Here is a 27,801-nt window from a genome sequence, read left to right as displayed (position 1 = left end):
TAATTACATCAAAGTGAGAAGCTCAACTCAGTACATTTTATTAAGAAGTTACAATTTTGGACACTGGCATTAAAACAATGTAATATACATATTTTATTTTTAAAAACAAAATGAGAGAAAATAAGAAACCCTCAAACTGACAAAAGTCATGGCAAAGTCAAACGCCATGGACACCATAGGGACAACGACTCCAAAGATCCAATCAACACATTCACTTTCATTCCATTAGCATTCCAACATCGGTCTATGAACATGTGGTAGGTGGGACGTACAACAGAATAGTCAGTGCTGTAGTGCATTAACTGACAAAGTGCGTAATGGAAGTAGTGGGACAGTGCAGCATGGCTAACATGGTCAGGGGCATGGCTAACATGGTCAGGGGCATGGCTAACATGGTCAGGGGCATGGCTAACATGGTCAGGGGCATGGCTAACATGGTCAGGGGCATGGCTAACATGGTCAGGGGCATGGCTAACATGGTCAGGGGCATGGCTAACATGGGCAGGGCCTAAGTCAGCTCTGCGCTCTAAAACAACAGGTGCAAATAGTAATGTACAGCAGAATAGGGGAAAATAACCACCCACCCACCCTCATCTCAAAACCATATACTTTACTCACATTCCCCACTGGAGTAGTGGAAGCCATACTCCTACCATTCCACTATACATCCACATCGCTGCACTGACCATGTGCACAATGGGACCATAACAGTTGTGTGGATGAATCCATGATACCCAGACTGTATGATTGTACCACTGCTACTTGGTGTGTCCATTCAGTGTCTGAGCAAAGAGTGACGGAAAAGAAGCTGAGATTCTACATGCACATACATGTTGTCAACAGTGATGTAGTGATAAAAGAATAGGTGGGTCAAATCTCTCTAAATGGGAGATGTTGCAGACATCCTGATAAAACAGAGCCCAGGGAGTGCACATTGAATGTATGGCTCATTGGTAACACATACAGTTAGACCATTTCCCTTGCAATCCTTACACACTCATCCATCACATTTTCCTTACACTCATCCATCACTATTACACACAATCATTTGATCTTACACTGAAGAGGTAAGTGAAGGTAAAGGGAGGAAGAACAGGCTGATTTGTGTATGTGTGTGTGTAGGAGTATAATTGAGTCCTCCAATGTGATTAACCCTTCTCTTCCCCTTTTCCACCCCGCATGCACTCTACACACACACATGGATGTTGTATTGTAGATATGTGTTAGTAGAGTAGTGGCCTGAAGGAACACAATGTGTGGTGAACAGTGTTATTATTTAACTGTATATCACTGCCTTGGCAGCAGCTAATGGGGATCCTTAAGAAATACAAACACCAGTAGAAACAGATATTCAGACATTATGATTGAAAAGACACTGAACACACAGCATTTTTCTTCACACATCAGTTAGAAGGGGCTGCATTAGGTCAACACAACAGATTCCCAGTCAGTTCATCAGGGGAATGGGCTTGGGAGCCTCTGCTGTAGTGATACTTGCAATGCTCTCCGTACAAAACTAAACACTCGGACATGTTATGATTCATCTGTCAAATTAGCAACAATACAAATAGAATATTTCATGATTAGATACCATATTTATTACTAACACATAATATACAGCCTGGCCAAACATGAGTTCAGCAGTATTTTGTTCTTTATGATCAATGACAAAAAATAAAATCAGAAATGTTATCCTATGTTGACTATTACCAACACCCCTTGACTGATAGATACACATAGAAATGTAACGCGTAGACGAACCTGAAAAATACATTTAAAAAAAGAAATACATTTATATCTTGTGGAGGTACAAGACTGTCCTCCAGCTTATTGAAGCACTTCCAGGTTAAGAGGCGTGTGGTCCCACAAGTTTAACCAGTCCTGAAATGCAACCTGACAGGAGAAAAAGGGTTTCCCACCTTCCGTATTCTCCTGTCAGGTGAGAGGGTAAAGTGGCTCTATGCAAAGGAAATGGACAAACGGAGCCGAGCAGCCAGATATTTAACCTGGGTCGTTTCATCCATAAGACCGAGGTTGTCTGCAAAAAGGCACCATGCACATGTATGCGACCCGGGCAGGAAGAGAACAGATAAAATTAACAAACCGATGACAAATTACAATGTCAGCAGCAGAGTTTCCATCTTCTCAGGGTCAAAGGTTAAGGCTTCTGTCTCCAATTCTCCACCAGATTATTCAGTTAAGGCAACCTACACAGGGAGGATGCAAACGGAAACAAACCATGAGCATTTTAGGGTTATTTATTTGCAAAACAGACACACTTTAATATTATTGAATAATTCTGAAAATGTGGAAAAATGTCACGTCTATTGCATAGGGCACTAGAACCCTATGAAAGTAGATAAGAATGATCCACCATGTGAGGAACATTTGTGAGAAGAGCTTACCTGCTCATTCACACTTAGCTGTCATTTTCATACTGACTCGAGCGCTTCTTAGACTTCAGTTCTCTCAGCCACTGTGGTGAGGCCTCCTCCCTAAGACGACACACAGACAGACAAAAGTAGGCACAATCATTACAAATGGTACACACTTCTGTTCTGACTGACTATCTAAACAATCCCTGGTTTGGGTTATTAGATCCAGGCTGAACAGAGGGAAGAGACAGGGTCACCATCTTACCCATTTTCTTTCCCTCCAGAGGGGGGCAGCACACGGGACACCCGGGGCAGGAAGGGGGATTTAGGAGATCGTGACAGCTGAGATGGAGATGGGGCGGCTCCGTCTGTCTGATTGTCAGAGTCTCCTCTCTTCTTGAGCTGGGCCTGCCAAACAGAGGAAGAAACCAGCAAGAGAACATATCAAAGGCCAATTATTCACAGCAGAATAAGTGACAACATTATATTACACTCCTGGTCAACTATTTGCCTTCCAGTAAACATCTGTTACTCTTGGGGAGACTCACCTTGAGAGCGGAGGGGTCCATCCCAGGAAAGAGGGCGACTCTCTGGGGCTGGGAGGAGGCAGCAGCAGAGCGGGGGTCTACTCCCCTCTCCTGCTCCTCAGAGTCTGAGTCCTCCTGCTTGGAAAACTCAATGTGGTCCTCTGTAGAGGACAACACACTCTCTGAGTACATCATTTCACAATAATAACGAGTAGGAGGTTACCATCTAAGAACAACTCCAGTCTAACTGGTCGACTCAATTCTAAAAAGTGTGCAGGAGAAAGGTACTGGAAAGAGATAAACCTAAAATGTACTTTTTGGTACAACAGAAAGAGTAAAATCTACTACCCACTCAGACTTCTTACCAGCCACAGGGCTTGAAATAAACTTTTCTAGCCACTTGTCCTTCGGGCAAAAAAGATATGCAACACCATTTTTACATAATAGTATGATGCAAGAAACCACTTTACAAAATAAAATACATATTTTTTACCATAGAGAATCAAACAAAAATGTAGGCTACACTCTGCATATTCAAACCTGTCTCAAAATACAACACCGCCTCTTTAAGGCTCTCCTAGGAGGTGGTGAGCCAGCCTTCATAGCCTATAAAATATTGAAACGTTACAATTACAACCAAATAGTTTTTATGTCTCTTAAAATAATTCCATTCAGGGCTCAAAATTAAGGGTGTCCCGTTGTCCCTTTGAGGATAAAAAAAGGTGTCTATGGTAGAGGTCTTCAAGGAAGCACCTGTATCCGGATACCCGAGACCCGGTCCGGATCCAGAATTCTATAGAATATCACGGGTCTGGGTCGGATCTGATTGTCACGGGTTTGTAGAATTTTAAATGACTTGTCTATTTACATGAAATGGTTCGGTCCTGACCCCAAACCAGGCGCGAACGGTACTTGCTAGCAGTGAATTGCGAGTGAGGAGTGCCGGTGGAGCATCATGTCTCAGCTTCCTAAAGAAAAATCTGGCTTCCAAAAAACGAAAAGAAAGAAAAGACAGGAGAGAGAAAAGAAAGGGAGACATTATGTCACCCAATGTTTCACAAAGGAAGGTGGGTGTAGTCCGTGAGAGGTGGAAATGAACCTGTTAGCTTAGTCCATCGTGAAATAGGCTAATTTTGCTCCCCTAACATTAGTTACTTAATATCTTCTCAGAGAATTCAGTGTTTACATTTCGCTCCTCTCTTAGTTGACATTTAATCAATGCAGGCAAACTTTTAGCAAGCTATTCATACTAAATCAGTTGTCCCTGTCCCTCCCCCTGCTTGGTGCCAGGCCCAACAGATGCAGCTTCAGGCTCAGCAGCCTTGTCTCCCCATCCCCACCCCCCTGAACCAGCCCTTCTCCCAACTGTAGAAGGAGGTGAGCAGCATTGTGTTGAATGACATGTCAGTTGGCATAATTGCAGGTACTGCAATGCATTGAGGACAGGAATGTGATTCTCCAGTCAGGAAAAAGCTCAGTTGACACAAAGGCAGCCAGTATCAGAGCCTTAAAGGAAGAGATGCCCGGCTCTTAGAGATGGATGGGAGTCTCTCCTGTCTGAGGCAACACTGACAAATGGATGTTGCAACTTAATTTAGCAAGGAACACAGCCGCCAGAGGAAAAGGAAGAGATTCCATGGAGACCTATCAAGAGGAGACAGCTCAGGACAGTGCAGCAACGGTGTTTCAGAAGTGTTTTTTACTGTTTTCGACAACATCGTAAGTGACTTGGACATTAGGTTCCAGAACACTGCAATAATTGTAGAATCATTTTCTGCTGTTCTGAAAGTTGGGCGGATTAGTGAGGATAAAGTCCCTTCTGTGTGCCAACCACTGATCATGAAGTATTCCAGAGATCTTACACCTGAGTTTCATCATGAAGTAAGACACCTGAACACTGTATATGCTGCCACTTTCCCCCCTAACTTGTCCCCTCTTGGTCTCCTGAATGCAATTTGTAAGATGCAGCTGCAAAGCATTTTTGGAGAAGTGTGAGTTGCTTTACATATATGTTGCACACTGCCTGTGACTGTTTCTGATGGCGAGAGAGCTTTCAGTAAGCGAAAACTGATTGAAAAAAACTAAATTGAGCTCCACTATGTCCCAGGACAGCCTTTGCAGTCTTGCCATGCTGTTAAATGGCTGTTAAATGGCATGGCTATGGATATTGGATCACTACACACATGATGCCCACAGGCTGAAAACAAGACTGAGAACAGACTGAGAACAAGATATATCTCAAAATAATGGCTGGATTGCCATAAAATTTCTTGTGCACAATCAAGACTAAGTGGAAGAAACCTATTGATTTTGTGACCTCTTGACCTTTCCTTTTATAGCTGCTTATTTTCTAGTTGGTATGTATACTTAATTCAAAAATCTGCTGCTGATTTTATTATTTTCTTTGTTAGGTTAATTTATTTTAATTGAAGAGGTTAATGTATATTTATTTTAAGTTATTCATTAATGTTAAGATAATTTTCTATTCAAGAACATTAACATTAAAATTACATTTAGACTGTAAAAAGATGGCCTTTAGCACATTTCTTATAGAGGGTATCAGTCTTGCATCAAATAGTGAATTCCACACAACGTTGAATGCACAGTGTTATATTTTCACAGCTCACTGTCAGTAAATATCGTACAGTAAATATTGGACTACAAGAGAGTTGCAAGCCTGCAAAGGTAGTTATTTAGCTTTGAATGGGTCGATTGGGTTCTGGAGGTGTATGGTTACAGCAATTGCACAGGGTTGGTGTGGCCCAATGTGATATCTTTTCATGGGGCCCAAAAGCCCTGGCGGCTCCTCTGTTTGTAACTGTAGAATGAGAAAGCACATGCACGGCAGCATTAGTTAGCCTAGCTAGCTAACGTTAGCTAGCTTAACTAGCTTCTTGTTCCGGTTTGATGCAGTCCAAGACAGGTACTCTGTAATCATATTTGATGATAAATAATCTAGCTGTGGCAGCTATTAGTCTACTACAGCGCGAGTTGGCTTGGTTGATTTTTATCTCCCGCCCTCCCTCCTCATGTCACTTGTTCACAGTATGGCCCCTCCCCCGCATGCTAGAGAGGCATCTCTCTCCCTCCTCTCGTGCTGTATCAGCTCCGGTTAATAAAGTAGCTTTTAAAAAATGACTTTTCTACTGCTTCCCTCACTCAGATTGGACCCGGTCTGGGTCCGACCAGGTCTATACGGAACGTGTCTAGTTGTCCTTGGGCACAGTTCTCGCTCTATATTATCTTTTTTTATTTATGCATATCGGGTCTGGGTGGGAAAGCCCAAGGTCCATTTCAGAACGGGTCCAAAGACTAGTCTCCGGGTTTAAAACAGACTCTGGGACAGTTTTGGAACGACAGATCCAAAATTCATACAACCACTGCCCATTAAAAAAGCTGATGCAACAGATCAGACCGTTTTAGCTTAAAAAGTTGTACGTCTTCATATTAAAAGCTCAAAAGTATGCACATAGCTGGAGGCTATGCCAAAATGTTATCAAATGCAATTAACGGGAAAACACCATTCTCAAAAGTGCAACGCACGCATTAGCAGTTTCATATGACAGACGTGAAAATATCTGTTAGAAATATAAGAGGAGAGATCTAAAGATGCATCAACTAGCGTGGATGCTAATATGACTAGGATTTTGCCTTTGGCTGCAGGACAATGAAATAAAGTTGATTTGAACCAATGGAACATGAAAAAAATAATCTGGTTTCAATGTCATATTGAGTGTTAATAAAAAAACTCCCTCAACATTCCTATGGTCATATTTTGGCTAGGCAACTTTGAAACAAGGCAAGACATGCTTAATAAAATTACATAAACTTAATTGTTCAAAACCTGAACGATTTATGGTTAAATAGTTTCAAAATGCTGACTGCCTCCACTCAGCCTCAAGGTGGGTGATGTGCGGTGATCAACAGGTCTTTCACTCTCCCGTCTTGTGATCATTTGATCTAAATAAACCGTGCATGAGGTCAACAGCCCATTAGGTGTTCATGTTAATTATCCTCCATTATAGGTGTCAAACATGACTGGCATTTAGCCTATAGTTATGTCATTAAGAGTCTCATTAAAGTTTGGCACCCCCCTCATGTCAGCATCAATTTGGACATGAGGCTGTAGCACTTAGGCCTTTATTGATGTACATGAAAAATAGATTTGAATATTATTCCAATTTCGGCCTTTCTGTATGATATTGTGATTTGTGCAACGTTTCGGACGAGTCAAATCTATATTCTTCTTGTCAGGCATTTTTTTAAAGTGTTAATGTGGAGCCATGAGCCCAAATATTTTTGTTTGCCATAATTACATAAAAATGACCATGCTCTGTAATGTTTCTAAAACAAGGACTGTATTCGTAAAAAGTAATGTGTGATATTGCTCAATTTCTTTTCGTTGTTTGTGACCCGAGCCTTTGAACAAAAATTTCACCACGAGGCAAATGTTCAGCTGCCCCTTTAAGGGCAGCAGGTTACCGTGGTAACATGGCCACATAAGTGGTGTCACGCATGTCTAAGATTTTGAATCTGACTAACAAACATCGAAGAACAAACAAAAATGGGAACAAAAATGTAAATAGCCAAAAAAAAAACAGGCAGTGTGGCTGTGGAAGGTGGGATATAGGATTCACATTCCTTTGTGCGATTAGCAGATATGAAACCAACGTGGCTGGTAAAATAGACATTCCTACCCGCTAATACCAGAATCTACCCTCATTTGGTGGGTGGTGGGTGTTCATTTTATGCCCTGGAGATATGACAGAGTGTCTACATGAGAACATAGTCCTAGCCTGACCTGTTGAGTCTCGGGAGCGCCAGTCCTCAGTGGGCGAGGTCTGTCCCTCAGGGTGTACAGACATAGCAGCAGTCTGACGAGCCACCCTGGAGGGGCGCGAACGTGGCCCCCGCATCTTACTCAGCTGCACCCTGGAGCGCAGAGCACTGGAGTCTAGCAGGATGGTGGAGGCCTGGAGAGAGGGAGAAACAGATAAACACACAGACACACAGACACACGAGAAGCAAATCTGACTGTTACACTGATACGTCCTTTCAAAAGGTTGGTGTCAAGTCTTACCTCAGGGAAGGGGAATAGTTGCATCTCGGGCTGGACCGAGGGGGAGAAGCCATCTGGAGTGTCTAGGTCGCTGTGTTCCCCTGGTGTGTGGGGTGGAATGGGTTCCCTAGGCGACTGGCTGAGGTTGCTGTCTGAAGTGGGCGTGGCAGGAGTCAGGCTACAGGAAGGACAGACATGACTAGTACTTTAGGCTACCTTCCTTAAAGTCTTTATATGCAGCCAATGCCACTGAGAGAACAACGTGACAGTGTCTACTAGCTTGGTGTGGCTGAGTCATATTCTCCTGTCTGGGTTTACTGTAGGCAGGGGCATCAGATTTCATAGAGGATGTACTGGAAGACACAATGGATGACCGGGCAGACTCCTGCTCCACTTGACCACAAGCTCCTCATTTCAGATTGAAGGTAGCAAACACTGCTGAGTCACAATACTGTACATGACCATACTATTTGGCGATTATTCCATCCAGAGAGTTGGATTCATATGACAATGACCCACTGCCTTTTAATAGTCATGTATATCGTATCTTATCTGAAACTCTTACAGTATCCATTCATTTCTACAAAACATTTTCCAGATTTTCAACCTGGGTGGAGTTTGTTGCTGTGATACCTTCTCCTGGCCACAGGAGGTCAGTGGTACGCCAGCCTGCTGAGCGAGACAGACTCAGGCTATTTTGAGAGCTGGAGTAAAGTAAAGCAGGTTTCAGTGATCTACTGCTCCTTGACCACACAGTGTCAGGAGGCCTGGGATGCTATTGTATCTGTACAGTTAGTACCTATAGATACCATAGTATCTGTTTATTTCAACATCAGTAACTCTGCCTGAGACTTGAAAGAGAAGCTTGTGGGTGTTATATGCAACAGCTGGTGCACAATCTCTAATGTTAAGGAAGTCTTGAGGTTTTGCTCACCGGAGTTAGTATACATTATGATATACTATTTACCAAGAGAGTTTGCATCCATCTTTTTCATAGCTGTCTATTTACCACCACAAACCGACGCTGGCACTAAGACGGCACTCAACGAGCTGTACACCGCCATAAGCAAATAAGAAAATGAACATCCAGAGGCAGCGGTCCTAATGGCCGTTGACTTTAATGCAGGGAAACTGAAATCCGTGTTACATCATTTTTAACAGCTTGTCACCTGTGCAACTAGAGTCAATAAAAAAAATGTTTTAAATTCTAGATCACCTTTACTCCACACACAGAAAAGCATCTTCCTCACCCTCCTTCTGGCAAATCTGACCATAATTATATCCTCCTGATTCCTGCTTACAAGCAAAAACAAAAAAGGAAGTACCAGTAACGCGCTCAATATGGAAGTGGTCCAATGAAATGAATGCTAAACTACAGGACTGTTTTGCTAACAAAGACTGGAATATGTTCTGAGATTCATTTGATAACATTGAGGAGTTTACCACATCAGTCACTGGGTTTATTAATAAGTGCATCACTGACGTTGTCCCCACAGTGATCGTAGGTACATATCCCAACCAGAAGCCATGGATTACAGGCAACATCTGCACTGAGCTAAAGGCCAGAGGTGCCACAGGACACTAATAAGAAATCACGCTACGAACCCCCCGAGCCACCAAACAGTCAAAACGTCAATAAAGGACTAAGATCGAATCCTACTATACCATTTCTGACACTTGTTGGACGTGGCAGGGCTTGCAAACTATCACGGATTACAAAGGGAAACCTAGCCGCGAGTTGCCCAGTGACATGAGCCTACCAGACAAGCTAAATTCCTTTTATTATCGCTTTGAGGAAAGCAAGACTGAACCATGCATGAGAGCACCAGCTGTTCCAGATGACTTTGTGATCTAGCTCTCCGTAGCCAATGTGAGTAATACCTTTAAACAGGTTTACATTCACAAGGCCGCGGGGCCAGACGGATTACCAGGACACATAGTCAGAGCTTGCGCTGACCAGCTAGCTAGTTTTCAACCTCTCCCTGACCCAGTCTGTAATACCTACATGTTTCAAACAGACCACCATTGGTTACCTTCATGTTCTTGGGCACATGGACTATCTAAATTACTTTTGCCCCATAGCACTCACACCTGTAGCCATGAAATGCTTTGAAAAGCTGGTCATGGATCACATCAACACCATCATCCCAGACACCCTGGACCCACTCCAATTCACATATCGTCCCAACAGATCCACAGATGACGCAATCTCTATTGCACTCCACACTGCCCTCTCCCACCTGGACAAGAGGAACACCTACATGAGAATGCTGTACATTGACTAAAGCTCAGTGTTCAATACCTTAGTGCCCTCCAAGCTCATCATTAAGCTCAGGACCCTAGAACTGAACACCTCCCTCTGCAACTGGATCCTGGACTTCCTGACGGGCCACACATCCAACAAGCTGACCCTCAACAAGAGGCCCCCTCAGGGGTGCGTGCTTAGTCCCCTACTGTACTCCTTGTTCCACACGACTGCGTGGCCACGCACGACTTCAACACCATTATTATGTTTACTGACAACAACTGTGGTTGGCCTGATCACGAGACAGCCTATAGGAGGGAAGAGGTCAGTGACCTGGTAGTGTGGTGCCAAGACAACAAACTCTTCCTCAACGTTAGCAAGACAAAGGAGCTGATTGTTGACTACAGGAAACAGAGGGCCGAGCACGCATCGACAGGACTGTAGTGGAGAAGGTCGAGAACTTCAAGTTTCTCTGTGTCCACGTCACTAAGCACCTATCATGAGCCACACACACTAACACAGTTGTGAAGAGGGCACGACAATGCCATCCTCCCCTCAGGAGCTTGAAAAGAATTGGCATGGGCCCTCAGATCCTCAAAGTTCTACAGCTGCAGCAATGAGAGCTTCTTGACTGGCTGCATCATCGCTTGGCATCTGAAGGCGCTACAGACGGTAGAGCGTACTGCCCAGTACATCACTGGGGCCGAGCTCTCTGCCATCCAGGACCACTATACCAGGTGGTGTCAGACGAAGGCTCTAAAAATTGTCAAAGTCTCCAGCCACCAAAGTTATTGACTGTCCTTCTGCTACCGCACGGAAAGTGGTTCCGATGCAGCAGGTATGGAACCAACAGGACCCTGAACCACTTTTATCCCCAAGCCATAAGACTGCTAAATAGTTAGTTAAATAGTTAACCAACAGCTAACCGGACTATCTACATTGAGCCTTTTGCTCTTTTAACTCATTACATACGCTGCTGCTACTGTTTTATCCATCCTGTTGCCTAGTCACTTTATCCCTACCTATATGTACATATCTACCTCATACCCCTGCACATCCACTCTGTACTGGTACCCCGTGTATATGGCCAAGTTATCATTACTCATTGTGTATTTATTCCTAGTGTTATTATTTTTCTATTTGCCTTTTTTTCTCTCTGCATTGTTAGGAAGGGCCCATAAGTCAGCATTTCACTGTTAGTCTATACCGGTTGTTTACGAAGCATGTGACAAATAAAATGTTATTTGATTTATGTTGAGATTACCATCATTAGCCATAATGGTAGGACAGCAGAGAATCAGTTCCTGGGGCTAACTATCCACTTTGCCCTATTTAGAAGGCTGGATATAACATGACTCAGTGACTTTGTCGAAAAGGTCAATGCTGCGCCGGCAGAACACATGATAGAGTGCACCCATTCGATACTACTTATCGATCCAGGGAGTGTTAAATTTCAAGCTCAAACGAGTATTGTATATTTAGAGTGAGAAATGAATCGGCACAATTTGAGAGGCATTCAGAACCAGCGATGTCGGGATGTCCTGATACCAGGGTACAGCCTCAGGGGAAATTAGTAATCATATTGAGGAAGGAGGATCCGCTTATTAGTAACCAAAAACAGGAGCACACCATGTTTCACAAGTGTTGGCCCAGGCCACAGCAGCCATGTGTGTGTGTGTATTCACCTATCGTCAGTGCGCAGTCCCGTCTCCCAGGTCCCATACTGGCTGTCTGCCTCGTGGACCAGTGTGTCAATGTCACGCCCCTCTTCCTCACCATCCACACTCTGCTTCAACTGCTCCTGAAAGAGAGATGGACAGGGAGAAAATGACAAGTCAGTCAAAAAGGAGTAGAAGTGTATGTACCATTGGAATATCACTAGAAGGTCAGAGAAAACAGATTCCAAAATGACAGAACTGGATTAATCTCTGCTGGACTGAATAAAAATATCAAGGCTTCTTATTGGATCTTGGTTGAAGCCCCACCCAGCCTACAGTAACAGACAATTGGCCAGCTGTGTCAGTGAGTGAGGTGCTGGTCCTGATAACCATGTATTGTGTGGCTATGGCCAGACCTACAGTGGGTGAGCAGGATAATGAGAGGTAATGGGATGAGCTCATAGCGACAGGGACAGAGACTGGTGAGCCACTGTGCGTTTGCTATCTACTGAACCGTGTCTCTTTTAATGAGGATGCTACAGAGGGCACACTGTCCTAATACCACTCACTCCTCCTGTGTATGCATTCAAGACTGTGAGCACACGCACAAGCAGAGAAATCTCGCTGAACTTACATGATCTCTGTTGACTTCCATTGCATCGTGTTATACAGATGCACTGTTGCACCACAACACAATAGGCTGTCTAAAGAGAATGATGGGAGGAAATGTAATAGGTGTTTTGTTTCTTGTCACTGCACGGGAGTGAGAGCGAGGGCCAGAGAGAGAGAGGGAGAAATGGAGAGAAATAGCGAGCGAGAGAAACCAACAGTACAGGATGTCATTCATCATCAATGCCTTTCCTGACAGGAAGAAAGAAGGCCAGGGTGAACAGTGAGAAAATCCCTCCATCTGAGAAAGCAGTGTACTTCCTCCTCTCCAGGTTTAACAGCCCTAAATAGGAGTCCTCTCCACATCACAGCATAGGCTGGTTTTCAAATCCACACCGTGATCTCTCAGGGCCAAATCTGTCTTTAGCTGTTAAACAAGTATTAGAGTTCCAGTTCCAACCATGGGTTTGAACATGCTGGTCACATGACAATTAAACAGGCAGGTTAATCCAGATACATGCTTAGCCTTTCAAACAGACCAGGTTGGAGCTGGAGCCAACAATAGCAACAAAGTAGAGACCTTGTCATGTCTTGTCTGAGGCAGGAATTATTTATGTCAAAAAAAAACAGTCACACTTCATAAAACCCCTTTACAATATAATGAATTTCAGCCCTAAGGGTCTGTGAACACAGCTAATGCACAGGACTAAGCATGTACCATTCAATAAGAAAATCTCCTGTAATCTAAATTCCGTGAACACCTACCATATCCACAGTGTACGTGGATGAACACACCCAAACACACCCTCACTTAGTGTTTGCCACTCCAGAGGCTACCCAGTTACCTGTCAACCAAACAATAGCAGCAAGACTGAGAGGGTTAAGAAATAGCATGGACTGGCTGACTACTAATGCTGCTGAAAGCCCTTCAGTATTGACAATGTGAGGGTGTCGGCTCTGCTATCAACAATCTACTGGATACAGGGACAGAGCAGGCCTGCCAGGCACCTTATCTGGTAAATAGGTTTCTTTCTGGCTGTGATTTTGAATCGGAATGGTAGTGAAGCGGACTTTTCCTTAACATGAGCCCTTGCCGCCCCCATCTGTGGACAGGAAGGGTGCGTCAAGGGAAACGACAGAACAATGAGCGGATGAATGGAAGGAGAGAAAGGGCTGACCACCAAGGGAGATTGCCAGTCAATCTGACATGTGGCTAAAGAATTTGCGGCACCTTGGAAAGTTAGACCAAACAGACATCACAGCTCTGAATAATAACAGCCTGCCACGATTACACCATCACAGACATCAACATGACCTGAGAGACCTTTCATCAATCATGTAAATGTAGGCTAGTTAATTATAACACCCACTCTCTTAATTTAATCCAAAATGACAACTTTGGGTTGATGTGCTGAAAATAGGATATAGCCCATTTTGTCCAGCAGACAAATTACAATTTTCACCTAAGCTCACATGACTATTTTGCTGACTGTGCTTTGGAACGAGCTACACAAGGACATGAAATTGACTTTAAAAGACTGGGTAGAAACTATGGTGGACAATGAAGGAGGGGCTTTCAATGTTTTGACCCCTAAATACACTAAACCTCTCCAAAGCATCTTGTCTGGTCAATGTGCAAATTCATGTTTTTAAACTGTAGTGTTTTATGTTGTAAATGTGCCTTTGTATGAAACTTTATGTTCTGGTAATTTGGCCAGGTCTCTAATAAAATGTTTAAAAAGATTTTTAATCTCAATGAGACCAACCTGGTAAAATAAAACTGAAGGCCTAGTGAGTTGGACATGTTATGAATCTAGTTCCTTAATGCAAACTGGAAAAGAACAGTTCATCTCTGTCACGTATAATGGCCATTCACAATTCTCTATGAATGAGGAAGTGCTGTGCAGCTCCAACACATTTAACATATGGTCATGCTGCCTGGAAGCAGACAACAGAGCAGGCCGGTTAGTTAGTGCAGGTACAATGAACCCAACACGAACACAACAGAACACACATCACACCAGCCCCACTCTCCTGCTCCAACCCCTCTGGGTAGGAATGTAGAACAGTTAACACACTCATCATTGACAGACTGGTCAATGACGACCCTCTGCAGCTATCCTAACATGACTACAGATCCCATGAGCACTAATCCCCCTGTCAACAACAGAGCAGCACTCCAGTCACATTTTACAGAGCTACCAAAACACTGACCTCTGATAGAGAACTGAAAAGGACATGTTTAGTGTATTTAGTTCGGTCATTATTACATAAGTGCAATGCTGAGAATACAGAGCACAACAGAATGTTAGTAAAAACCTGAATGACTTGGTTTAAGAACTTTTATAGGGATACTTTGGGATTTTGGCAAAGAGGCCCTTAATCTACTTCCCCAGAGTCAGATGAACTTGTGGATACCATTTTTATGTCTCTGTGTGCAGTTGAAAGAAGTTGCTAACAAGCGTTAGCGCAATTGCTAACAGGCGTTACCATGGACTTCCAGTCATTATGCTATCTGTAGCATTGGCTGGCAAAACGACCCCTAACTTACTTCATACATGACAAAGAGACACAAAAAAAATGGTAGCCACGAGTTCATCTGACTCTTTTCTAAAATCCCAAAGTATCCCTTTAAGACCAGGCCTGGCTGATACAGGCTGCAGGTTAGAGGACTGGGTCCAGACGGAGAGGTGGTGGGTTCAGGTCAGCCTGAGGGAGACCAGGACCTATTAGAGGTATTTGGATGATCCACCAGCTGACAACTACACAGACTCCAGCTAAAAAGGACACACGTACCAGACCGAGAGAGTGAATCAGTAAAAGGCTGCCGTGTCTGTGGGGTGTCTGTTTCGTTTATGCGTTGCAACTGATTAGGATGTGAGGGTACAGGTGTGTGGACTTTCTGGGCATTAGATGCTGTGGAGGAGGGGGGGACGGACAGCTTTTTTAAATACATTTTTTAAGTCATTTTTAGCAGATGTTCTTATCCAGAGCGACTTACAGTATTGAGTGCATAGAACCCACAAGCGCCATGCTCTACCAACTGGGCCAAACGGGACCCAGCAGTACTGTAGCCCTTAATTGTGCAAATGCACCATCCATCCCAGCAGCCCCACCTCCACCCCCCTGGTTCTTTCTCTCCACATCTCACTGGCCTCAGTGCTCTGACCATTCAGCACAACCTCTCCTCACAGGCAGCACACACTGATTCTCCTGTTCAGTGACACACAAACAAGCTAGGCCTAATCTGTAAATCTTACATAAAATGCAATCAAACTGTATCACAACTTTTTTTATTTAAACTTTATTTAACTAGGCTTAAGAACAAATTCTTATTTACAATGACTGCCTAACCCGGCCAAACCGTAACCCGGATAACACTGGGCCAATTGTGCGCCACCCTATGGGACTCCCAATCACGGCCGGTTGTGATACAGACTGGAATCGAACCAGAGTCTGTAGTGACACCTCTAGCACTGCGATGCAGTGCCTTAGGGGGCTCCTGAGTGACAGCCGATTTTGAACTTGAACACCGTGCCAAGTTCAAATCACATTTTATTTGTCACATGCGCCAAATACAACAGAAAATGTTGTAAATTATGAGAAATCGATGTATTTTGAAAGACGAGATGTTGAGGATTATAATAAATACCACTTTGATGTCATACAAGCAAGCCAAACCCCTGTGAGTCCAAATCTGCACTTTACATTCCCATATAATAAAACTCATGTCATATACAGTGTTAACGTTTATGATCTCTGATGGACAGTTACAAGATGACATGGCGTCATACCCCGAGTTGTTCAGAACAGGTTCAGAACAGAATGTGTTTCTATGTTTCTCTATTGTGTAGAAAATGAGCTGTGGACCACTCATCTGAATGCACTCATGACTCCATTCTATGATCACCAAAATGACTATCTGCTTCTCTGAACTGCCCTGTGAAAGACTTACACTGTAAGATTGTATTTTATAACTTAGCCAGTCATGTTGGCAATAGAATAAACTTAGAAATGATGCCCACCTGACCCAAATGGCAATTCATAATGGTCAGTTTTTGGATTGCGTAAAAAAAACAGTAATTGTGTGAGGCCGGGGATGCAGGGTTGTGTTCCAAATAAAACAACTACAAGTGTGTTCGCTCCAGTTCCTCAACGCCACAGCTAGGAGAGCTCTAAAAACACCTTTCTAGTTGAAGACTCTTCTTTGAGTCATCAAAGTACATGGAAGTGACTTAGGAACTGTGCACACTTTGGAGACAGCAGTTAGTCCTCTCAGTCAAACCCTTGTTATTATTTTGTCTTATGTTGCACCTACCCCATATTTTCCAGGAAAATATCATGTTACTGAATGTGTCCAGAGTATTTTCAGATTTCATTTTCAACAAACGAGACGAAAAGTACATTAAATGTCAAATGCATAAAATCAACAGTGTAATGTTTGGAATCAGTCTCATATCAGGTGAACTATTGTGTCCTGAACTTTGGTCTAATAATTGCCCCATAATCTCAAAACTGTTCCCTTTCAATTGATACCATGTTTATGCATATGATTATCATATTTCTTCTGTAAGAAACATTTAAATTTAGCCCTATCCATATAGCCCAATTCTCACGAGTGTAAAGGGTGAAAACAGACCATAGTTTAGGAGTGAGGGTCAGGGAGAAACCCAACTCCAGCCCACAGTAAGCTATGACCTAAGCTATGACGCTGCTGGAGTGGGAGCTATGGTGCAGACATACAGACTAAGGTTAGTGTTATGTCAAAGATGGTAACAGAGGAGGAGAGAGACAAGCAGTTGAGGCGCAGAGGGGGATGAGCACTGAGCAGCGAACAAAAGCAGAACATTCAGGAACTATCAGGATCAGAGAGAGATCACATGGCAACACAAATAGACAAAGACACAAAACACACAAATAGAGAAGGCCTTGAGTTTGAGGTGCTTGGAATGTGTAGTGACTGACGGGAGACCATTTGGTGGTGAGAGGGATTGATGGGGGGGGGTGTAAACAAAGTGTGTCTTACTGCGTTGGGGGTGTTGGGGGTGCTGCTCCCAGGACGCCTGCGTAGGGACAGGCGCTGCTGGCTGCGCAGAGAGAACCTGCGGAAAGAGTCCCGGCTGCGAGAGGCCAGAGAACGTAACGAGTTGGCCCTCTTGAAGCCACCAGGGCTGTCCTCGGCCCCCCTGCCCCCACGTTCCACTGCACTGGACACCACGCTGAGCGCCCCCTGCAGGGAGCGGCGTACATTCCCCATCCACCCAGACACCTGGGACTGGGCCACCGACAACTTGTCCCCCAGGTACTCCATCTCAGTTTAGATCAGATCACTAAAGGACCAACGTTGCAGAATGAAGTCTGGACAGAGCGCTCAGTCAGGCGGAGGTCCAGTAGCAGTCCAGTGTGTTAATATGGTCAAGGGAGAGTCCTTGAGCCAGATAGATGTCCAGGTTCAGAGCTGGTGTCCTGGATACTGCTGAGGTGCGTAGCTAGGTTAATGTTGCAGTAGCTGGGCTGTTTGGAAGAGATGGCACAGCCAGTCAGATGGCCTAGTGTCTCCAAAAACATGCAGCAATGCAGCACTTGGCTCCGGCTACAGACTCGCAGTCCAGCGTCACTGTCCCTCGGTGCTTCTCAGTGAGCCTCTGTGCTGTCGAGTCCCACTGGTGCCTTCATGGCTCCATTTCAGTCCATCATCTGCAGCAATGGCCCTAGAATCTCGGTCTGTTCTGTGAGATGCCTATTTCCATACACAGTTATACAGAAGGGCAAGACTATGTAGCAGGGAACCCAAAATGGTATGTAAAAGCTGTTCTACAGTTCCCCAGCTGGTAGAGACTCCGGTCACAGCAGATCTACTACTGCACCGTCTGCAAACAGGTTCTTCCCAGCCACATACTGATGGTCACCCTCAGTAGCAACTACAACACCTCACACACATACCCCTCATACGTCAAACTTGACAGCGGGATCCTGAAGCCGTCGCTCTGACACGTCCGGAATCACAGAGGAAGACAATCCATGAATCTACCTCTCCCATGGTATCCACACTGCTGTCGTCTTCCTGGTGGAAAACTTTACAGGAAAACTACAGTCCAGAAGAGAACAGCTGGTGTCAGGCAGACTGAGGGAGAGCTGTACTCATTCCTATTCCCGCTGAGTACCCAGCACACTGACAGCAGAGCCGTGGGTATAGAAGCACAAACAGGAGAGGAGATTGTGACACTAATGTTGAATCCGTAGGAGACAAAACGAGACCAACCGCCCTCTGGTTCCTCTTCCCCTGCAGGTACGGGCAGGTGGAGAACAAATGCGTCAGTCTCTTGCTCCTAGTCCCCAGCGCTGCAGGATTCACGCTCAAGGAGAAACCTTTGCGAACTAAGTGAGGGAGGGGAGAGAGGAGGCAGAGAGGGAGGGAGGAGTGGAGAGAGGGAGGGAGGAGTGGAGAGAGGGAGGAGTGGAGAGAGGGAGGGCCCGGATTTGCAGTGCAGGAGGGTGATATGTTCTGCAGTGCTCTGTTTCTCTTGCCTGTTTCTGCTTGCAGTGCGAGAGAGAATTCTCACAGGCATAGTCAGCACTCGGCGGAAGGGGTGGGAAGACAGAAGGGATGGGGAACGTGTGTGTGTGATAGGAACTAAGAGTTCAAGTTCATGAGTGGATGTTTATGTTGTTTAGCCTATACCTTTAAATAGATAGAGAATGCATGCCTGAGAGAGAGTGAGAGAGAGAGAGAGAGAGAGAGAGAGAGAGGGGATGAGACAGGTGTGGCTGTGTGTGAGAGCTGAGACTGTGGCTGTCAGCCAGTCTGTCCGCAGCACAGTGAGCTCATGGTTAAAGAGAGGAATCATGACAGCGTGTCAGAGAGTTTGCCTAACAAATGGCTCCCTGACTCATGCAAACTGCATGTCAGATCAGAGTCTCTCCTTTCCCCTTTCAGAACTCCATCGTACCTACCAGAGTCATCTCTCTGAGTTAAGCCTTGGTATGTAAGATATCCTCTGCAAGACAACCGTGGCACCTCAAACTGTGCCCCCTGGTGGGCGTCTGGAGAATAGTTCTAAGGAACATTGATCTAAAGTCACCCTCCTTGAACCATTCTATAGCTAGAAAATCAGTTCTCTCCACAAAAAACATTGACTCAAGTTTCATTAACACCAACTGACTACGGAGAAAACGTTTTTACAGAAGGAACGAAAATGATAATTGTCCAGCAAAAAATATGACTCAAATATGCATCACCCAGTTTTTTTTATGATGAAGTCACACTTGCACAACCAGCCACCGTGACAAAGCATATATAGGGCTAATATAACGTGCTTTGTTCAGACATATAATAGCCAGTAGCCACACATTCCTAGCTATACGAAGGCCTCTTTTAGTCTGTCCTCTCCCTTGCTTCTAGTGATGGGGGATCAATACACTTACATATTGCAATTATTATTTTAATATTGATACTTGGGACTCCAATTATCATTGTTTTTTTTGCTAGCTAGTCGACGCTACCTGTGCCAAAACGCTGTTATAGCTTGTTCTCCAGCATCTTTGTAAACAATGAGCCAACATGTTTTCACCACTTTCATTTCCATGACTGAAACTCCCTTTCTCATGCTGTCTCTTGTCCTCTGCTGCAGACATAGTGAGAAATATATTTGGAACATCAAATTTCAACGACAGAAAATAGCAGTATTGAATCGCAATACATATATCGGCACCTAAAGTATCATGATAATATCGTATTGTGAGGTCGGTCCTTGGCAATTCATAGCCCTACTTGCTTCCTTGCTCTGATTAACGATCTCCCATCACTTACCCACAGCCAGTGTAGAAGCCTCAGACAGCAGGACAGCCTCATGTAGTACACCATGTCTCTGAGCCCGGCGACCATCTGTCTGTCTTTACCCCTCTTCACTTCCTCTGCCCTCTCTAACCATGGCATTAGTAATGATGTGATCATACCAGTGTGATCTCATGAGAGATAGACCCATAGTGCACTCTCATACCAGGCCTAACCTCCATACTGATACAGAAAAACACTAATCACAACAGCAAATCATTAACACGTGCTGATAGAAAAGCAATTTCCCATCTTTAATGAATCCCCCTGTTCCCCTAAACTGAAATGATATAAAACACCTACACCTTTTCCCACAACTTATGTCAGTAATTCAGTCTAGACCAGGTATTTCACACTGGCGTCTCCAGTTGCTCTACACAATTAAACACTAGAATCCCAGGGTTTCCATTGAGAAAATGTGGCGTCTGACATTTGACTGGCAACATTTTAATTGACTGGACATTTGAGAAATTTGCCAGACCCATGTACATTGATTGGGTGTATAACCTAATTAGGGCGTCCACCTACGGTGCTCAGAATGACAGAAATCAAATGTAAATGTCTTCACAGAACATGCAAGTCGAGGATGCAACGATGTGCGGTCCTTCTTACCGAATTCTGATGTGCACTTTGAAGATGTTAGAATAACTGTCCATATTTACTTTCCCTCCACCAACAAGAGTAACAAACAGCTAAATCAGTAGCCAATGGCAATCTACTATCCCCCATAATAGAGAAATGTACCTATACTATTGGTCAGCTTGTTAAGAAAGAAATACTCAATTCCAAACAGAATCTGGGACAGTTGTGGACGATGCATCCCAAATTCATAGAACCAGTAGGCTACATTAAAAAGAAAATAATAATTAAAAAGCTAAATGAGCCAGATCAGAATGTTTAGCTTAAAATGTTCAAACTATTATTTCTTCACATTATAAGCGCAACAATCCACTCAATATAATGCAATTAGCTAGAAAACACTGTTGTCAAAAGCACACCACATGCGAACGGTTTCATGTGACAGAGATGAAAATATCTGTTAGAAAGAAGGGAGATCTAATATGCAACAACTAGCACGGGTTGCTTAGTAATATGACTAGGATTGTGCCTCTGGCTACTGAGCAACCAAAGAAAGCTTGTATAAAATAATTGATTTTGACTGGGCTACTTTAAAGCAAGGCAAGACATGCCTCATAATATATAGTATAACGTTCAGGTTTTAAACAATTAAGTGTGTTTTCAAAATGCATATAATGCCTCCAGCTCATTGTAAAGTGCTGTGTAATGCGCTGATGAGGCCTGCCTTCCGTTGTCTATGTATTTGCTGTTTGAGATGCTGTAGCAGCAGTTCACGCTGTCTGACAGATTTTCCGCTTAAAGGCTCTGTATGTGTGTGATAAATAAGATACATAACGAATATACTGTACACACGCCCCAATTTAATTCCACTAAATTATGCAAATGAACCTATAGACCAATAAGCATGACCAGTCGTATGTATTTACAGCCGCTGATATTTCCATCAATAAAGAGGCTACAAATAATTATTTTGCAAATGGCATTTCTTTTAATAAAAAAAAACATAATACAAAAAACGGCCAAACGCCGGCTATTACCGGCTCTAGGAAACCCTGTGGTAATTGCACCACTCAGGCTCTAAACATATCGTATTACACAACAACCACAGACCAGCAGGTGGTGACAGAAACACACGCAAAAACTCATCATGGAGTAACACTGGGATGGCAGCTGTGCCTTATCAAATCAAAGCTGAATTTGTTCCCCCATTCATTTTCTTCTGATCTAATGAATATATTGGTATGCTTATAAACATTTCCCTTTCAGCCATTTACACTTGGGCTGATATAAACTTGTTTTGTTTCTGGATGGAATCCTTTGTAGCACAGGCTGATATGTAGACAGGTGCTTAAAACCTCTACAGGACCAGTGTCTCCTCTCTTCCCCCCCCAGCGGGATGGTTTAGCTAATGTAGGCTAGTGTGATTAGCATGAGGTTGTAAGTAACAAGAACATTTCCCAGGACACAGACATATCTGATATGGGCAGAAAGCTTGGATTAAAAATGATTTAACTGCCCTGTCCAATTTACAGTAGCTACTACAGTGAAAGAGTACCATGCTATTGTTTGAGGAGAGTGCACAGTTATGAACATGAACATTTATTAATAAACCAAATTAGGCACATTTGGGCAGTCTTGATACAAAATGTTGAACAGAAATGCAATGGTTTATTGAATCAGTCTAAAACTTTGTACATACACTGCTGCCATCTAGTGTCAAATCTAAGTCATATATTGGCCTTCCTCTTGCATACATTTTCTTCTTTGTATTATCAGATCTAATGTGTTATTCTGCTACATTAATATCACATTTCCACAAACTTCAAAGTGTTTCCCTTCAAATGGTATCAAGAATATCCATATCCTTGCTTCAGGTCCTGAGCTACAGGAAGTTAGAGTTGGGTATGTCATTTTAGGTGAAAATTGAGAAGAAAAAAAGGGTCCGATCCTTTTAAAGATGCACTACGCAGAAGTCGCTCGACCATTTCCTGGTTGCTAAAATTCTAATCGTTTGCCTATTTTCAGTTTATGTGACAAAACAAGCAAGTAAAGTGTAGAGAATCATTGTACCATCTACACCACTGTGAAATATATTTTACATAAACAAAAATATTGTATTTTCAGCTATTTGAAGCTTGTGTACAAAACCGAAAGTTAAAGACGGAAAAACCCAACTTAAAACGTGACGCATAGAAATAGCGCACATAGAACACATCTACCGCTTCTTAGACTTGCTTTCAATGAGAATGACAGACCTATAACTCACATTTTTATGTGAATTTTGTGGGTCACGCAAAAAGTTACATATTGTAGCTTTAAATAAAAGTAATATCAATATCACTACAGCCAATTTCACAGCAGAGCATTCCTTCAGCTATGCAAACAGGATGCTGTCAAAGTGAGCAGTACATGCATGTATTAGCTAATGACAATCCTGAATTACAGACCTGAGAACATATCTGGCCTCAATTTCTCTGCTATGTGAGGTGAAAGAGGGTGGAGATGAGTGAGACCATGCCTTTCACATTACTCATCCACTCATTACTCCCAGTGCTCCACATAGCACTCAACTCTCCCAGTGAACTAACTGCATTCCTACTCCACCCTACTGTAACAAAACACACACACAACCAACCAACAAACCCAGCAACTGAAGTTATATACAAGCTTATTTTTTTCCAAATAACTGGGGCCTTCTCTGAGAATCAGCTCGAAAGGAAACATTGATTAAACATAGAACCGAGGGGGCTCCAATCGCTACCATGTTGAAGCAGTGTAATATCACTGTAGCAGAAGCTCATTTCTGAAACTCATCCAGCTTTGAGTCAGAAATTTGGGGATTGTGTGTGTTTATACCCGTGTGCATGGAAACAGAGCATCATGACTCACCCAGCTCTGTCGGTCCCTCTCTCTATGTGCACTCCTGCTCCTCATCCTGGACAGGCTCCCCTCCACAGCACTCTCAGACGGGGCCGATCGACGGGACACACTGCGGGACCTCATCCGGTTCAGCTCCTAAGACACAGGGATAGTAGAATTAAATGGAATGTTTACACGAAAGCCCTTGTTCTGGTTATATTCACATAGGTAAAAAGGGAGATGGGTCTGCACACAAAGATTATTTTAGTGCATTAGGAGAACAACACACACCGATGTTTCGGCTTTTGCCTTCAGTGTGCAGGTTCAAATCTTAGAATCAGGTGCTTCTAATCAGGGTAGTTAGCCATTTACCAATCAGGGATGGCTTCTCTGGTCTACATGTTACAATCACACAAAACACACAGAATTATAGGATATGGAAGTGGGCACGGAAGACAATTGAGAGTACACTACATGGCCAAAGGTATGTGGAAACCTGGCCTTCGAACATCTCATTCCAAAATCATTAGCATTAATATGGAGCTGGTCCCCCTTTGCTGCTATAACAGCCTCTAGTCTGCTGGAAAGGCTTTCAACTATTTATTTGTTGGAACCTTGCTGAAGAGACTTGCTTCCATTCAGCCACAAGGTCAGGCACTGATGTTGGTAGATTAGGCCTGGCTTGCAGTCAGAGTTTCAATTCATCACAAAGTTGTTTGATGGGGTTGAGGTCAGGGCTCTGCGCAGGCCAGTCAAGTTCTTCCACACCAATCCCGACAAACCATTTCTGCATCACTCCAGAGAACAGGTTTCTACTGCTCCAGAGTCCAATGACGGCAAGCTTTACACCACTTCAACAGACCTTGGCATTACGTATGCCGAGCTTAAGCTTGTGTGCAGCTGCTCGGTCATGAAAACCCATTTCATGAAGCTCCCGCGGGAACAGTTATTGTGCTGATATTGCTTCCAGAGGTAGTTTGGAATTCGGCAGTGTTGCAACCGAGGACAGATGATTTTTACGCGCTACACACTTCAGCACTCGCCGGACCTGTTCTGTGAGCTTGTGTGGCCTACCACTTCACGGATGAGCCATTGTTGCTTCTAGATGTTTCCACTTCACAATAACAGGACTTACAGTTGACCAGGGCAGCTCTACCAGGGCAGAAATTTGACAAACTGACTTGTTGGAAAGGTGGCATCCTATAACAGTGCCATGTTGAAAGTCACACACACACACACTACATGGCCAAAAGTATCAGGAACCATTAAAGAATCAATTTATGAATCATGAACCATTAAAGAATCAACTTAATTGCCTTAGGTGTCCGCTTACTTGGGTATACCTTATAACAATTTACGAGACAGCTTTCCACAAAAGACACCAAGCTGTTCATAAATATGTGGGGCTAACTCATAAAGTACACCTAAGGTAATTGATTACTGAACGGTTCACGCCTGACACTCCCAACTGCCTTCTGCGCCCGCTCACATATCTTACAATTCTGTACTTTCTTTGTGATTGTAACATGTATACAGGTCAGGGCTCTCCAACCCTGTTCCTGGAGAGCTACCGTACTGTAGATTGTCACTCCAACCCTGTTCCTGGAGAGCTACCGTACTGTAGATTGTCACTCCAACCCTGTTCCTGGAGAGCTACCGTACTGTAGATTGTTACTCCAACCCTGTTCCTGGAGAGCTACCGTACTGTAGATTGTCACTCCAACCCTGTTCCTGGAGAGCTACCATACTGTAGATTGTCACTCCAACCCTGTTCCTGGAGAGCTACCGTACTGTAGATTGTCACTCCAACCCTGTTCCTGGAGAGCTACTGATTCCAATAATTAGCTGGTTGATAAGCTGAATCAGGTTAGTTACAACCGAGGTTCTAGCGAAAACCTACAGGAGGGTGGCTTTCCAGGAACAGGGTTCGAATGAAAACCTATAGGAGGGTAGCTTTCTAGGAACTGAGTTAGAGAGCCCTGAAACAGGTAAACGAGATTGGCAGATGACTAACCTGGTTAGAAGCTAAAGTTGTTCCTGATTGTAAGATTTTAAGCTACACTCAGAAGGCGAAAGCCGAAAGGTCTGAGTATGATATTCTCCTAATGCAGTAAAACAATACAAATTTTAAAAAAGGAGTAAGTAAGCTATGGTCCTTTTTTAATTGGCCATTATTACTGGTTGAATTCACTGAATGTTGTGCTCTGTAGATGCCATTCACTCACATAGCCTAGGTCTCTCTAGAAGATACTTTTCTTACCTGGGAGCCCTGAGATCTCCTCTGTCCTCTGGCCTCTACCCTGTGCCCCTGGGGCCCTGAGTCCTGCGGGAACCAGGTCTGCTCCATGGGGGACCTAGGGCTGTGGGGCTCTCTCCTGGGGAAGGATGCTTCACTGGGCATACCAGACCAGCGTCTCTCTGGGACCAGAATGGGGGCCGTGGCCCTGTCCAACTGCCTGTGGAGGAGCTGCTCCAGGCTGGGTTTATTGGCAGGCTTCCTGGGTGGTTCTGGTCCAGCCATGGGCCTATCCACCGATTCCTCATTGAATCCTAGCCTTTGCTCCCACAGCTCCTGCTGAGAGGGGGCCCACACTGGGCTGGGTCGCCCCATTGCACCCACCCTACGGCTAACTTCCCTCTCTGGAGTGTGGGATCTCACCCCACTACCTGGGTCTGAGCCCTTGATGCCAGCAATAGGGAACACCTCTCTAGTGGGCGAGGGCTGCGTCTGGGTCTGGGACCTGAATGAGTCTATGTCCAGGATGCCAGGCCTGTAGTGGTCCTCTCCCCGGGGAGATGGATGCTTCCATCGGGCACCAGGGGAGTGGGGACTGCCTCTGGAGTGCAGGTCACCCAGAGACACAGAGTCTAGATCCAGCACTTTAGGTCTGAGAGGTAAGGAGTCCAGCACCCCCCTCTCCTGGTTCTCTCTCCTCTGTCTCTCCAGGATTCTCTGTCTCTCTGCCTCCTGTTGTCTTGCTACCTGTCTCATATTTTCCTGCTCCTCTTTCTCCATCTTCTCCCTCAGTCTCTGCTTTTGAAGCTGTTGTCTCGCTCTCTCATTCTGTTTCTCAAGCAGTTGTCTTCCCTCCAGCTCCTTTATTATCTCCAATTCTTCTACACTCTCCCGCTCCAGCTCCCTCTGTCTCTCCCGCTCCAGCTCCCTCTGTCTCTCCCGCTCCAGCTCCCTCTGTCTCTCCCGCTCCAGCTCCCTCTGTCTCTCCCGCTCCAGCTCCCTCTGTCTCTCCCGCTCCAGCTCCCTCTGTCTCTCCCGCTCCAGCTCCCTCTGTCTCTCCCGCTCCAGCTCCCTCTGTCTCTCCCACTCCAGCTCCCTCTGTCTCTCCCGCTCCAGCTCCCTCTGTCTCTCCCGCTCCAGCTCCCTCTGTCTCTCCCGCTCCAGCTCCCTCTGTCTCTCCCGGTCTACCTCCTGTTGTCCCATCTTCTCCTGCTCCTCTCTCTCCATCTTCTCTCTCAGTATCTGCTTTTCAAGCTCCAGAAGCTGATGTCTCTCTCTCTCAGCCTGCTTCTGCTTTTCAAACCTAAACAGTTGCCTTGTCTCCATTTCTTTTATTTCCTCCAACTCTTCAACCATCTGTCTCTCCAACTTCTTCTGTCTCTCTAAGTCGAACTGTCGCTGCCTCTCCCTTTTAAACTCTTTCTCCCTCTCCAGCTCACACCGTCTCTCCCTCTCCAGCTCACACCGTCTCTCCCTCTCCAGCTCACACCGTCTCTCCCTCTCCAGCTCACACCGTCTCTCCCTCTCCAGCTCACACCGTCTCTCCCTCTCCAGCTCACACCGTCTCTCCCTCTCCAGCTCACACAGTCTCTCCCTCTCCTGCTCACAATGTCTCTCCCTCTCCAGCTCACACTGTCTCTCCCTCTCCAGCTCACAATGTCTCTCCCTCTCCAGCTCACACTGTCTCTCCCTCTCCAGCTCACACCGTCTTTCCAACTCTCTCTGTGTCTCCTTTTCCAACTCATTTTGTCTCTCCCTTTCTAACTCTCTCTGCTTCTCCATCTCTCTCTTTCTAGCATATTCTAACTGTTTCTGTCTCT

The 27,801-nt window shown here is 44.6% G+C and overlaps 1 protein-coding gene across 1 annotated transcript; it reads right to left on the bottom strand.

The window, feature by feature from the left end:
* Positions 1 to 22: 22 nt before the first annotated feature.
* Positions 23 to 26,995, bottom strand: LOC112263031 (uncharacterized protein KIAA1671). Its single transcript, XM_024438992.2, has 9 exons — positions 26,006 to 26,995; positions 23,776 to 23,901; positions 11,892 to 12,007; positions 7,983 to 8,139; positions 7,704 to 7,875; positions 2,924 to 3,063; positions 2,641 to 2,783; positions 2,406 to 2,495; positions 23 to 2,207 (listed from the first exon to the last, which is right to left on the bottom strand). Exons 1-8 carry the CDS (start codon positions 26,759 to 26,761, stop codon positions 2,420 to 2,422), a joined length of 1,686 nt encoding a protein of 561 aa, XP_024294760.1. The 5' UTR covers positions 26,762 to 26,995; the 3' UTR covers positions 23 to 2,207; positions 2,406 to 2,419.
* Positions 26,996 to 27,801: the final 806 nt, after the last annotated feature.

This window comes from Oncorhynchus tshawytscha, linkage group LG12, assembly GCF_018296145.1.
Source record: "Oncorhynchus tshawytscha isolate Ot180627B linkage group LG12, Otsh_v2.0, whole genome shotgun sequence".
NCBI lineage: Eukaryota > Metazoa > Chordata > Actinopteri > Salmoniformes > Salmonidae > Oncorhynchus > Oncorhynchus tshawytscha.
Note: the sequence above shows the minus strand (reverse complement) of the source record. Positions and strands in the feature narration are given on the sequence as shown.